This window comes from Panthera leo, chromosome D1, assembly GCF_018350215.1.
Source record: "Panthera leo isolate Ple1 chromosome D1, P.leo_Ple1_pat1.1, whole genome shotgun sequence".
NCBI lineage: Eukaryota > Metazoa > Chordata > Mammalia > Carnivora > Felidae > Panthera > Panthera leo.
The window spans coordinates 53412891-53426340 of record NC_056688.1 but is presented as its reverse complement, the minus strand read 5'-3'; the positions used below and the strand labels follow the sequence as shown (position 1 = coordinate 53426340).

At 45.4% G+C, this 13450-nt stretch overlaps 1 protein-coding gene across 2 annotated transcripts in view; it reads right to left on the bottom strand.

Annotated features, from left to right (window-relative positions):
• Positions 1–13450, bottom strand: part of TENM4 (teneurin transmembrane protein 4) — a 598010-nt gene that overhangs the window by 31593 nt on the left and 552967 nt on the right. For both annotated transcript variants that reach the window (XM_042904074.1, XM_042904075.1), the window contains 2 exons: positions 10716–10870; positions 3812–4689 (listed from right to left, as the gene is read on the bottom strand). In XM_042904074.1, the coding sequence (XP_042760008.1) occupies positions 3812–4689; positions 10716–10870 (1033 nt within the window). The remainder of the gene's footprint in view (positions 1–3811; positions 4690–10715; positions 10871–13450) is intronic.

Here is a 13450-nt window from a genome sequence, read left to right as displayed (position 1 = left end):
GCTCTCTTGCCAGTTTACACTTAGCCTTCATAAATCTGCCAAACCACCCTAGCTGATCTCTTGTGACCAGTTGTGTTAACCCCAGGTAAGCTAGTGCTCACGTCTCGGCTTTCTCTTCAGGAGTCTCTCTCCCTGGATTTGGTTAGGTGGTTGCCCTGTGACCTTAGAGAAGTTTAAGAAAAACTCATGAATTTGCCATTTTCCTGGCTTATTCCTACTGTTAAGTTTGGGAACGATGTACTTTCTAGCTCTTACATCCTCCAGTGAAACCCTTAAGCCAAGTGTCATTACTTGAACCACTTGAATTCTATGTCCTGCTGGGCACACGGATAATGCTGGAGCTGGGATTTGATACTCTTATCGCTACAGCCTATTTTTCCTCCCTTCTTTATTTCCCTTTCCTGTATTTACATTTCATTCATTAAATATTTACTGAGCACCTACTAGGTGGCAAGCCCTAAGCTTGATACAGAGACAAATTAGTATTTAGTGTGAGCATAACTATGACAGAAGCTGTCACAGGGCACCATGGGATACTAGAGCCACTTACCCCTGTTAAACTTAGGAAAGCTGGCTGCTCATACCCACCCAGCAAGCGAATTTTGGAACCTGCCTCGTGCTCATGAGGCCGTTCTCTTAGCCACTGAATGCCATCTGGCCAGGATCCCAAGTCTGAAATTAATGATACCACACATTGGAGATGAGGATTGCATTACAGAGTTCTTTGAGGTTTTCTGCCAGCAGACCTGTAGGCTGACGAGAGGAAAGTAACCTTCATTCCCCAGAACTGTGAACTCCTAAGTTGACTTGCTCTGAAGTGTGTTGTGTTTATGATAGATGCATTATTTAATCTGTTGAAAGGATCAATAAAGCCAACTTAAAACTTGTTTCAGTAATAGCCTGTGCTACAGGCAAGCCTGGGCTGATTTTTTAAAAAAAAATATTAGAGCATTTGGGTTGGAATCCACTAAACTGCCTCATGGAGCTAAAAGTAGAAAATTCCCTAGAGCAATGGTGCATTTGGCAAAATCTGTCAAAATGTGTGTTAAGAAACACCACAATACTGATAATACTGCATCTTTACTTCTTGAGAGCTTCATGGTTTACAAGCATTTTTTACCTTTAGTGTTTGTTTAGTTTTTTTGATCCCCATAATGACCCTGAAATGGGGTAAGGGAGGCATGATTTCTGTCTGGTTGAAACCTAGGTCTGGAAACCAGTCAGCCAGCCCCTGAGTCACAGGGCTAATATTCAGTGAAAACAGATATCTGGGACCTTTGCTTTGTTCACAGTCTGAGCTGAACCATTTTTTCATGACCCACTCTGCATGCCTTTTTTCAGCCCATTTTGGAGATTCTTATGGACCTGACCCCTTCCTAGTTCTGCCTTGATCTCTCAGACTCGACCCTTGATTCTGCTCCTCTGCTATGAACTTTAATTCCCACCTACTTTCATTACAACTTTTGTTTGCTCCCTTGAGTAGTTTACTTGCAGCTGTTCCCGGGTAATACCTTTCATGCCTGAATAATATTTCTGCAATTACTGGTTACATCCACTTGTATTGCTTAAAGTGACGTCATCGATGATGATGATGGTGGTGGTGGTGGTGGTGACAGCAGCAGCAGTTCTCAGTTGATTACTTATGGTGAGTAAGACACTGAGTTTTCCATATTTTATCTCATTGAAATTTTGAACCTCAGACTATCCCATGAAATAGTACTATTTTTATCCCTACCATACAGATAAGTCACGAAGAACTTAGGTGAACCTAGTCGGGGTGGATGAAAGAACATGGATTTGTGTTCTGGCTCTGCAATGTACTCCCTGTGTAATTTTAGACTGCTCCCTAATCTCTCTGTGTTCCTAATCCCTCAGTTTGTTCATTGGTAACAAAATGGCGGATGATTAATTTCTCTGGTCTGAGGTTGCTGGGAATATGAAGTTGAAAAAGATCCTGGCACACAGTGGGGATGTCAAGATAAGTTTCTCTCTTAATTTTAGGGCTTTTATCTTCAATTCACAGGGGATTCTTGGGAATTCCAAATACCATTTTATAAAAAGTGATTATCCTACCTTTTTCTTCTTCATAAAACAACTGTGGCTATATATTCCATCAAGGGAGACAGGGAGCAGGGAAGGGGATCCTTTCTGGTGGAGGTGTAGGAAATGGTTTTAGATTTCAGGGTTGGTGGAGATTAATGGTTGCAGTGATGTGTAAACATTCAGTTTGGGATCTGAAGGAGTGACCTTGGGAACTGAGTGCTCCCCTTTGCTCTGACAAAGAAACCCCTGTGTTGGCTAAATAATGTAGAAGAGATTTCCATTGGGCAATGGAGGGAAATTGAATTATTTAGTGTATTTCCCTTTCAATGAGTTAATCAAGATAATTGCTGTTTTCCTGGATCTTTGTCTTTCTTTGTAATTAACAAGGCCCGGGTTTGGAGACAGGAATTTAGCCAGTGAACTTTGTACAAATTGCTGTGACATTTTTTTGGGTGCAAATTGTACTGAAAAATCTATTACAAATCCTTTTCCTCTGGATTCCAGGACTGTGAGAAACTGATGCTTGAACAAGCTTGAGAAAAATTTACAGTTCAAGGATTTAAGTTCATTTGGGATTAACAAACTCAGCAGGGGACAGCAGGGCAGGGCTGAAAGCACAGGAGCTCTGGCATCAGACAGACCCCAGTTCTGCCACATTCTCACTGTCTAACAGAGAGCCTCTCTGAGCTTTAGTTTCTATTTCTATAAAACGGATACTATTGTTCATTTTCCAGAGCTGTTGTGAGGATTAAATGCAATAATGTGGTTCCTAGCCCATATCTGGTGCTACTTAGATTTTTTAAAGCTTCCGGCCACCAACCCCTGCCCCCCTCCGCCCCCAAGATCTCAGCCTTGTAGCAAAACGAGAAGGTACAAAATCCATTCATTAAAATAGCTCAAAGAGGAAGACCTCAGATACATATGTATTTGATTTGACTAGGATTGGAATAAGCCGAACTTCTGGTTTTCTGCCTACACCACTTAAGAAGTGCTACCCTGGAGGAGGGGAAGGGAAGTGAGCCCCTGGGGGTGGGTGGCACGACCATAACATATAGTGATGCAATAGCGCCACTCTGAGGGGGGAAGCAGTAAAATTATACCAAGAGACATAGGAGCAGATCAAAGAACAGTTTACAATCACTTTGGGCAGGGGCAAAGGGTTCTGGCCTCACTTTCTACATAATATGCAATTGTGGCTGTTCCTTATTAAGGATCTCGACTCATAAAGAGAAAGGTTTCATTATGTTCGTATAACGGGTTTGAGAAGGGAGGCATGGGAAGCATTTGTTAAGTTCCACCCCAAATGGTTAAAATGAAAACAAATATTTTTTTGAAACTTGACGATGTGAGCTTTGATTACGTGGAAAATTCATCTACATGGAACCGTTCTTTCTCCCGTTGCCATTATTTCTGGACAGGAATCATATGAAGATGCTAGCACTCTGTGGTTTTTATCTACATTACTTCCCTGTGCTATGCTGGGCAGGTATTTCCCTTGTACCGATGTGGCAACTGAGGCCTAGAGGGATGCAGGCCCAACTCTTCTAATGTCAAAGTTCGTGCCTTTTCCACTACATCGTGTTGCTTTCTAGGAGCAATCGTCTGGAATATGAACACGCAGAACATATTGTAGGCAATAATGGTTTGCATCCCAAATTCTGAGCGAAAACAAAATATATCCAAAAACTTTCATTCCATCGACTCACCTCTAATCGTACAATACATCTCATGAAACAAGATCATCAAGTGGCCTTGTTGTGATACTTACTCGTAAAATGTTGTCCATCCATTTTCATTGCTTTTGGTTGCCAGAAGGCCAGAGTTGCCATGGTACGTCATCATGGCCAACTCATGTCCTTGCGTGGTCACACTCTTGAGTGCACTGTTGGTGCCCATGGTCACCCAGTACACCTGGCCATCTGGGACCACCAGCCAGAGGGGCATCCCGGTAGAGTCTCGGCGGACGTTCACCATGTTGCCGTTGTTGTCTGTGATGAGTGTGACATCGCCATCCCCAGTGTAGGTGAAGTTGTACAGGTAATCTCCTGTGGGCAGACTCTGCGTGTACAGATGCTTTCCACTGGTATCAAACAGGTAGAGCTCCTGGTCGATTGGTGAGGACAGCTCATACATGTTCTGGGTGTTGAGGAAAGGCTTGTTCTTCCTGATAAACCGAATTCGGATATTCCCCAGGTCAGCCACATAAAGTTCCCCGTCGGCACACACAGCCAAGGAAGATGGGGTATTCAGCTTTGCATCCTTGGCGTAGCCATCATCTCCAGAGAAACAGTCACAGTTGGCATCATTTTTACAATCACAGCCACTGGGGGCTCCAGCAACCAGCGAGATCTCTCCGCTAGTGGTGACCTGCCTGATGCGGTTGGTCTTCTTCTCATCGGTCTCAGCAATGTACAGGACCCCATTGTGTGAGACGGCCAAGGCCGTGGCAGACTCCAGGGTTGCGTGGATGGCCACCTTGCTCAGCAGGAAGTGGTCGATGCCAGGGACCTGGCAGTGCATGGGTCTCCCAGCGACAATGCGCACCTGGTGGTTTTCAGAGATTTGCAGGACCACATTGTTGTCAAGGACGTAGAGAGAGTTGTCCATCGGGTTGATAGCTAAGTCTGTGGGCCACTCCAGGCGAACCTGACAATGGAGACACCGATACTCAGACGCCCGGCAAGGTGTTCACCACTTATCGCCCCACAGCCCATATAGCTTGTAATAATGTCCCAAATGCCTTCACACGCAGTCCTGCCTGATCTCACAGTGGCTTGTCATCAACAATGGAGGTCAACCCCCCTGATCTGAGTGAAACCATGCAAAAGCTGCCCCCAAGACACCTGATGGTCTCCATTAGACTCCCAAAATATGAAGAAGGGAATAAAAAGGAAAAAAAAAAAAAGAAACGTAAAAAGTAAACAAGAGATAGACTTGGGAGCCAGACAGGTCTAGGTTCAGATCCTAGCCCCACCATTATGACCTTTGGCAAATTACTTTGCCTCTCTGAGCCTCAATATTCATTATCTGTAAAACAGGACTGACGATACCACAGAGTGCTTAACCTATCGTGAGTGCTCAAATAATGACAGCTAATGTTATGGAGGTGGGAGAAGAAGGCAGATACAGTCTGGAGGCTGAAGCAGGAATTGTTCAGATATCTCAGACTCTACGTGAACTGTTGATATGATACCTGTACGAAAGACGATATTTCAACCCACTGAATTCATGGATTAACACGAATATCCAAATTTAGTTTATCAGGAAGAACAAGCCTTTCCTCAATATCCAGAACTGACATCGCCTGGGAGCTGGTCAGAAATGCAGAATGGCAGTTCTCACCAAACCTACTGAATCAGAATCTGCATTTAAATAAAATCCCCGGATAACTCATGTGCACTCTGAAGTTTGTGAATCCCAGCTCTAGAAAATGGTTTCTATACAAATCAAAACCACCATGAGATACCACCTCACACCTGTCAGAATGGCTCAAATTAACAATTCGGGCAACAACAGATGTTGGCAAGAATGTGGAGAAAAAGGATCTTTTTAGCACTGTTGGTGGGAATGCAAACTGGTGCAGACACTCTGGAAAACAGTATAGAGGCTCCTCAAAAAATTAAAAACAGAACTACCCTACCCAGCAATTGCACTAACGGGTATTTACCCAAAGGATACAAAAATGCTGATTCGAAGGGGCACATGCACTCCAGTGTTTATAGCAGCACTATCGACAATAGCCAAAGTATAGAAAGAGCCCAGATGTGCATTGACTGACAAATGGATAAAGAAGATGTGGTACATATATTCAATGGACTATTACTTGGAGACCAAAAAAGAATGAAATCTTGCCATTTGCAACAACGTGGATGGAACTAGAGGGTATTATGCTAAGTGAAATAAGTGAGTCAAAGAAAGACAAATAGCGTATGACTTCACTCGCATGGGGATTTAAGAAACAAAACAGATGAACATAGGGGAAGGGAAACAAAAAAAAGGTAAAAACAGAGAGGGAGACAAACTGTAAGAGACTTTTATGTGCTCTTATAGAAAACAAACTGAGGGTTGCTGGTAGGGTGTTGGGGGGATGGGCTAAATGGGTGATGGGCATTAAGGAGGGCACTTGTTGGGATGAGCACTGGGTGTTACATGTTAAGTGATAAATCACTAAATTCTATTCCTGAAACATTATTATTCTATATTAACTAATGTGGATTTAAATCTTAAAAAAGCAAAGAAACAAATAAAGTTAAAAAAAAAAAAAGAAAATGGTTTCTAGCACCCCAGAGAACAGGTCCTCCCAGAAGACATTAATGAAGGTGGCGATGGGAATGAGGGGTTCAGAGGTCCTGGGGCCCAGCCCGAGCCTCCTCTGAGCTGGGCTGGGAAACTGGCAGGGACGATGGTGAGCTTGCAGGCAGGCATGCATGGGATGCAGTTGGCAGGGTCTGAGGTGAAGAATGCTGCGTTGGTGGAGGAGGAGGAGGTTGGATTGTGGAAACAGCACACTGGGAGGTAAGGTGCTGGCACTACGGGAAGCCACTGGCCAGCTGTGTCCCCAAGAGGTCATCCAGACACACTGCACATGGGCTGGAAGCGTCTCCTCCATCCCAGTTGTCTACCGCACTCCTAGGAACTCACCACTTTTGGTTCCTGAGCCCCCTACAAACCCTCGACGCTCCGTCCAACGTGGGGCTTACTTAAACGCGCACGTTACTTTAGGTAAGAAATTTCTCTCCCAGGAATTTGCTCTTGCACCTTGTAAACAGTGGTGCACACCACAGCGATGTTTAATGATGGTGAAAAACTGCAACCAAGTCAAGTGCCCAGCAAGAGGGAATTCACTAACTCAACGATGGTATTTAGTTCGCCCATGAGTTAGAATACTCTACGTAGCTCTTAAAAGTGATGTTGTAGATGCATATTTAATGACATTGGGAAATGTTTGCTATGTATTAATTGAAAAGAATAGGCTACAGAATTGTAAGCACAGTGTGATCCCAACTGGGGGAAAATGTAACAATAAATTAGATTACAGATAGAGGGGAGAAGAAAAACCAACATGTTAACAGTACTTGGATTAGGGGTAATTTTAACTTTCTTCTTTGTAATTTTTAACTTTTTACATTTTCTCCAATGCCCATGTGGTAGTTTACTAATGCAGAAAGAAACCCCAGTAAATTATATACCTATGAGATGTGGCCACCTCCGTCTGACCCTTCTGCTCAGGGCCATCCTCGGGCCCTGCTTCCTCACTCCCAGCCTGGGCCCCTCTGCCCACACAGAGCCAGGGAGCCTGAGGCAGGCCAGAGCCACTGGCCAGAGCCGCTGCCTTCACACTTCCCAGTACTCTCTGGAGCATAGCATCACGGCAGCCCTTGGCTGCATCAGAACAGTTTACTGTAACGTGACAGGGGAGTTTTCAATTTCCTAAAACCCATTTCTTGTCAACACTGGCTGCTAAATATTTTATGCCTTCTGGTCCTCTGGCACCTTGGGGACCTGCTTGCTCAGACCTTTCTGCCAGTCATTATGATGAAAAGATGGCTCCCTGATGGGTGGGTGAGGAGGGGGAAGGGGGAGAGGAAAGAGGGGAAGGAAGGAAGGAAGAGCAAGCGCTTTTCTGCTCTCTCCTTCCTGCCCTGTGCACAGAGCACCTGGAAAAGAAGGAACAGGACTCTGAGAGTCAGTCCTGGCTCTGTCACAGAGCCTGTGTGTTAGTTCTGGAGCAGACCAAATACACAAGCTTCTCTGATTTCCCTCCTGTTAGTGACAGGGGTGCTCAGGCTTAATGTCCCATTGCTAAAATGGAGAAACAAGGCTTTAGAATTGCTGTGGTCCCTCCAGCTCCCACATTCTGTGATCCTGAGAAGGGATAGAGCCCCCTCTCTTCTGTCCCCCAGAACACTCTGTGCCTTTATCAAAGCACTCTGAGATGACTGCCTTATTGCAGACTTATTTGTTCTCAAAAACAGGATTGCCAGACGGATGAATGACTACACGACTGGTCAACGGCACAGAGAGAGCGAGGGATTTGGGGCCAGCACACCTCACCTCTTATCTCAGTTCTACAATTACTACAGGTGTGCGTTACTTAAACACTTTGAACTTCTTTCCTCATATGTAAATGGAGGTAATAAATATTACATAGAGTAATTGTGAGTATCAAGACAATGTACAAGGGATTGCTTTGTAAATTATAAAGGCAATGAATATTTACAGCCTATTACTAGCTGCTAGGCACTGTGCTAGGCATATTTATGTACAGGATTTCATTAAAAAATTCATTTCCACATCCCTGATGGAAACAAGCACAGGGCTCTGCATTTATAACTGCAATTCCCCGCACCCCACCCCTCCCCCCACCACCCCGAGCCTCAGTTCTCTTATCTGTAAAATGGGGTAGATAATATCACCTCTTGGGAATATTGTGACAGCTAGGTAAGAAAAAGGAAGTCCTACTCATTTCTGTATTCTCCTTTCTAACAGTGCTTGGCACATAAGAAGTTCTTCAGAAGTCATTTTGGACTCTACATATAGTCACACTCTGTAGCCTGCTGAGCTAGGAACTAATCCCCTCTTTTGATTGGCGGCAACATCTTCTGTTTCTTCTCTTCTCCATTCCTCCCTCTAGTTTCTCCTTGGGCCTGGGCTTATTTCCACCCAGGGGAGCTGGCCAAGTTCCTTGGTTCCCTGCTTTGCACTCTTGCCTCTGAGCTGTGTTCTTAGCTCTCTGGCTTACTCCCTGCTCCCCACGGGGCAGTAAAACAGCTCTGAGTGTTTGTACAGAGGAAGCTCTCAGAATGAAAGCCAGCACCCCCGCCCATACGTGTATATAAAAATATAAGCCGTGTCTGGAGAGTTTGGTAAAAAAAAAAAAAAATTCCATGCTTAGATTCAGATGAGGGTAGCGAGGACCAGGGGCAAAGGGATTTCAGCCCAGGATTTCTGAAGCTAAATGTGGGTTTTTTCCCCGTTCCACTACACGCCGGTTGTCCTCTGAGCTTTTGATTTGGCTGCTTGGTAGCACCTCTCACTAAAGTAAAACAACTTTCCAACGTGTGGATTGAAAATTTTCAGTGCCCTGTGCTGGCTGGTACGGGGCCCGTTTTGAGAATTGAAAATACTCGCGTGCACATCCTCAGGCCGTAGCAGCTTCCTGACGGGTAATTCAAGCTTGCTCACAGACTGGAGAGGGAAATTCTCGAGCCAGCAAGGGGAAGCCTGCCAAATTGGAAAGACGAGTGGCAGAGAACAGATTCCATTCTGGAGCGGAACAATCACATTAGCCAGTGCAGAGGAAAACCACGCCAGCAACCGAAAGGGATGTGACGCGGGTGTTGGGACCGCCAGCACCAGCCTTGGGGCTCTGGGGACAGCGCTCCACAACACATGTCACTAACAGGGGGGCCTCCTGGCCTCTGTTGCACCCTGAGTACGGGGAGCAGGTGAATAGTCAGTGGAAAAGGGCCTGTGTGCAGCCTGCCCTACAAGTAAGGGGGTTTAAAAAGCTAAGTGTGGTTATTGCTGTCCCACTCTGCAATTTAACGTAACTCGTGCCTTCCTTTTTCCTGGGTTTTGCTAATGCTGGCAGCTCTGGCCAGGCCCTGACGAAAGATCTAGCAATAAAGGACACTTTCCTTGCCAAGACGTTGCAGGACAAACTAAGGACATGCTGAACTGCCAGTCACTGGGTCTGCACTGGATTACTGGTGTTCACTGCTAAGGTCCAAACTGTTTGGCACGGCATGGGAAGGTCGTTCCCTAACTGGCCCCAAATAACACTCCAGTTTCAACTCCTGCTTCTTCATTCCAAGAACCTTATGCTCAAGCATTCAATCTTCCAATGGTCCTTGAATATACTGGGCCCATGAACATCTTTGTACCTTTGCACATGCTGTTCCTTTTGTGTGAAATGTCTCCATTCTTCCTGGCCACCCAGAAACCCCTATTAAACCTTCAAAACCTGGCACAAATTGCACTTCCTTTGTGAACGTGGGCACCAGAACTTCTGTTGATTGACCACCTTTCAAGTGCCAAGCGGTGCCAGGAGCCTAGTATGCACTGTTCGTATTTTCTCGAAGCAATCCTGCCAGGCTGAAGTCAGCTATTTCCATTTTTAAAATATAAAAAAAAAAGAGGTTCAGAGGACTTCAGGAATTTGTCCAAAGTCACTCAGTTAGTGAGCGGCAAAGCTTGGAGTCAATCAGCCAATCAATTAATTAATCATGAAATACTGGTTGTACTCCTACTGTATACAAGGTACTCTGGCTAGAGCAGAGGAAAAGATGAACAGAATTCCTGTCCTCATGTCATTTACAGTAGAGAAAGAGAAAAGACAATGTACAAGTACCTGTGTTTCCAAAGAGGGGACTCACAGGCAGCTATGGATTTAAACTCACAGCATGTGACTCTCTGCTGCCTTTGAAGCTTCCTGGGGCAGATTTCTTCGCTGTCCACGGGGATCCCTCTGACGACCACCTGTCATCCCTCTGGTGAACTCCCAGAGCACCAAGCTTCGCCCTACTCATCTTTGTGTCCTTAGTGCTTCCCCAGGCCCAGCCCCAAGAATGTGCTCTTCAAAGGCTAGTGCAGCATAAAGATGGGGGGCCAGCGGGAGAGCGGATGAGCGTGCAGCCCCAGGGCTCTAGCAGGCAGAGTTCTCCCCTTACCTGAGAAATATCCATGACGGAGTCACAGCTGAGGGGCCGGGCTGAGGTAAGATCATTGGAGCCCAGCAGGGTGGAGATGACCCCATTCTGATCAATGCGTCTGATCATGGTGCCATCCACGAAGTAAATCAGCCCAGACTTGTCCACCGTGATGCCTGGGAAAGAGAAGCCAAAAACAGCGTTAGAGGTGGTAACAACCTACGCGCAGATGGAGCCTTGTGGGCTGATTAAGAACCTCCCCTCTGTGATTTGATTGCATCCTCCCCACAGGACTCACTCCCCATCCAAAGGCCGGAAGACAGATGCCCAGAGGCTTAGGGTGACTTATTCAAAGCAGGGATTAGAACCCGAGTCTCCAGGGCTCTGGTCCCTCCACCTTACTGCTGAGATTTTTACCTATCAGCTTAGGTAGTCACCAAAACTGGACTCCTACTTCTGGGGGTTTGTCAAGCACTGGACGTAGCAGTAAGCAGAACCCTTTTCAGTGTCAAAGCTGTGAGTTAAGTTAACCTAACTTCTGAAGCCTTGTAATTCTCGCAATTAAATCCATCCCCATTTTGGTAACAATTTTTCTTTTCTTCCAAGAGAATCATCCTCCATGTTTTTCTATTCTTAGTTTATGGTCATTGGTAATTATAGATGTATACAGCCTAAACATGAATCCTTTGGGTTTGTGTAGAGAATATGGGTGAAATAAATGTTTAAAAAAGGCACATGGAAGAGAGCAGTCTGAATTCACCATTCACTTTCTCCATGACCAGCTGTGTGGCCTTGGGCAAGTCACTGGATATCTCTGCGTTTGGATTCTCAGCTCTTAAATAAAGGGATTGTTCTAAATTTGTACTTCTCACTCCCAGCTGTGTTTGTGAATCATCTGGAAGCCTTCTATCATGTATCCCACAGGTAGTTGGTTCAGAACATCTCAAGTGGAGCCTGAATATTTATCTGTATTTTTGACAAGCACCTTGGGTGATCATGATATAAAACAAAGTTTCAGAACCACTCTAGTAAATCAGTACTTCTTAACCAGTGATGTGTATCAGAATCATCCTGAAGTGTTTATCCCCCCCCCCACCCAACACACCCCTGCTTGGCCTCACTCCTGGAAATACTCATTCTGGGCGTGGCCAAGACTAATACGTTTTATTGTGGGTGAGATTGATTTCCACCCCGGGTGCAACATCCCGAGTTTAGAAATAGCCCTACCAAACTGAGAACTGCTCAGGGGTGCTAAGGGACGACACATGACCCCCAGGAGCACATGGTCTAGATGGGGAGGTTGGGGATGAGCCAGCACCAGGTGGAGTGCCCCAGGGAGAGACATGATGAAGGAAAGGCGATTCTGGTCAGTTTTGCTCTGCTCAGTCATCCCTGGGCAATGAAATGAAAGAAGGGGTTGGAGAAAGCTTCACAGAGGTAGAGACGCTTGCCAGAGAAAGCTTTCCAGTTGTATAACCTTGGCCATGGCATTTCACTAAGTCCAGCTTCCTCATCCACAGAATGGGGATAATAACATCTGATGTGTAACAGTTAGCCCTCAATAATTATTAGTGACTATAATTATGAGATTCGACCAGCACTTTGTGAAGACCCTTTGCCCGGGGTCTGCGTGTCCGTGACTGGGGCGGTTTCAGACACCCAAGGGGCTCTGAGTGATGAAGTCCCCTGGAGTGGTGTTCTTTCCACCCCCTCCTTAAGGCTGCTCAGGGCTGGGGAGCGATTTCACACAGAGGACAAGGCAGCCTTCAGGCAGGGAAGCCATTCCTCGTTCCTGCCTAGAATGTACATTAATTACATTCTTTAAGTAGCAGGACAGGAGTTTTCTTGTCTGCCTGGCTATGCTCTGTCTTTCTCTTCCATCTGCTAGGACTGATGAGTGCTCCACGAACAATCAGGATTCTTGTTTACAAAGTTGGCTGCACAGGCTAATAGAAGCGACCTGCCCCCTGATTAATTACTTCAGTTTTTCTCCTTTTGTTGTGCTAAATAGATGGACGTCTTTTCTCCTCCCTGCTGCGAAGTGTCTGCATATTGTGGCACCCTTGTCATTTCTATCTGGGTTAATTACAGGCTTTTGGGCAATTTCACTGCTACTACATCTGTGTGCATGCATGCGTGCGTCTGTGTGTGCGGGGGTGGGAGGAGGGCGGGTGGAGAACACATATGTGTGTGAAGCAACTGAGAAAGACCTGGAGAGAATAACATTTTCAAAAAAAGCTTTTAATTTGAAGAGAATAGAATGTTGCAACTGCACGTGGTGTCGGGGCAGGGGGGGGGTGTCATTTAGCCCAATCCGCTGATTTATCAATGGGAAAAGTGAGGCCCAAAGGAGGAGGTCAGAGGGCAGGGAACAGTAGGACCGAATCATAATGCAGGATCCCTAAGTGTAAGCCTGTTCTTTCTGCTGCAGACTACTTGCTCAGTGTTAGGAAATCATAATTAGGAGGACATCATATTTAGGACCATGGATGTCACAATACTTCCCCCACAGTTACTACCTGACCAATCAGGTGTCTAATAGAGGTTGTATAATATAATATATGATGTGGTGTGATAACATAAGGTAATGTAATACAACAACTATAATAGGAGTCACTATGAGAATGTTTATCAAGTATCTGGAACCAATGAACCAAGCATTTTCATTCTTGATAATATTTAATCTGTACTGCAACTGTACAGTATATCTCTATTTCATAGGTGAGGAAAATGTGGCTCAGAGAGGTTAAGCAACT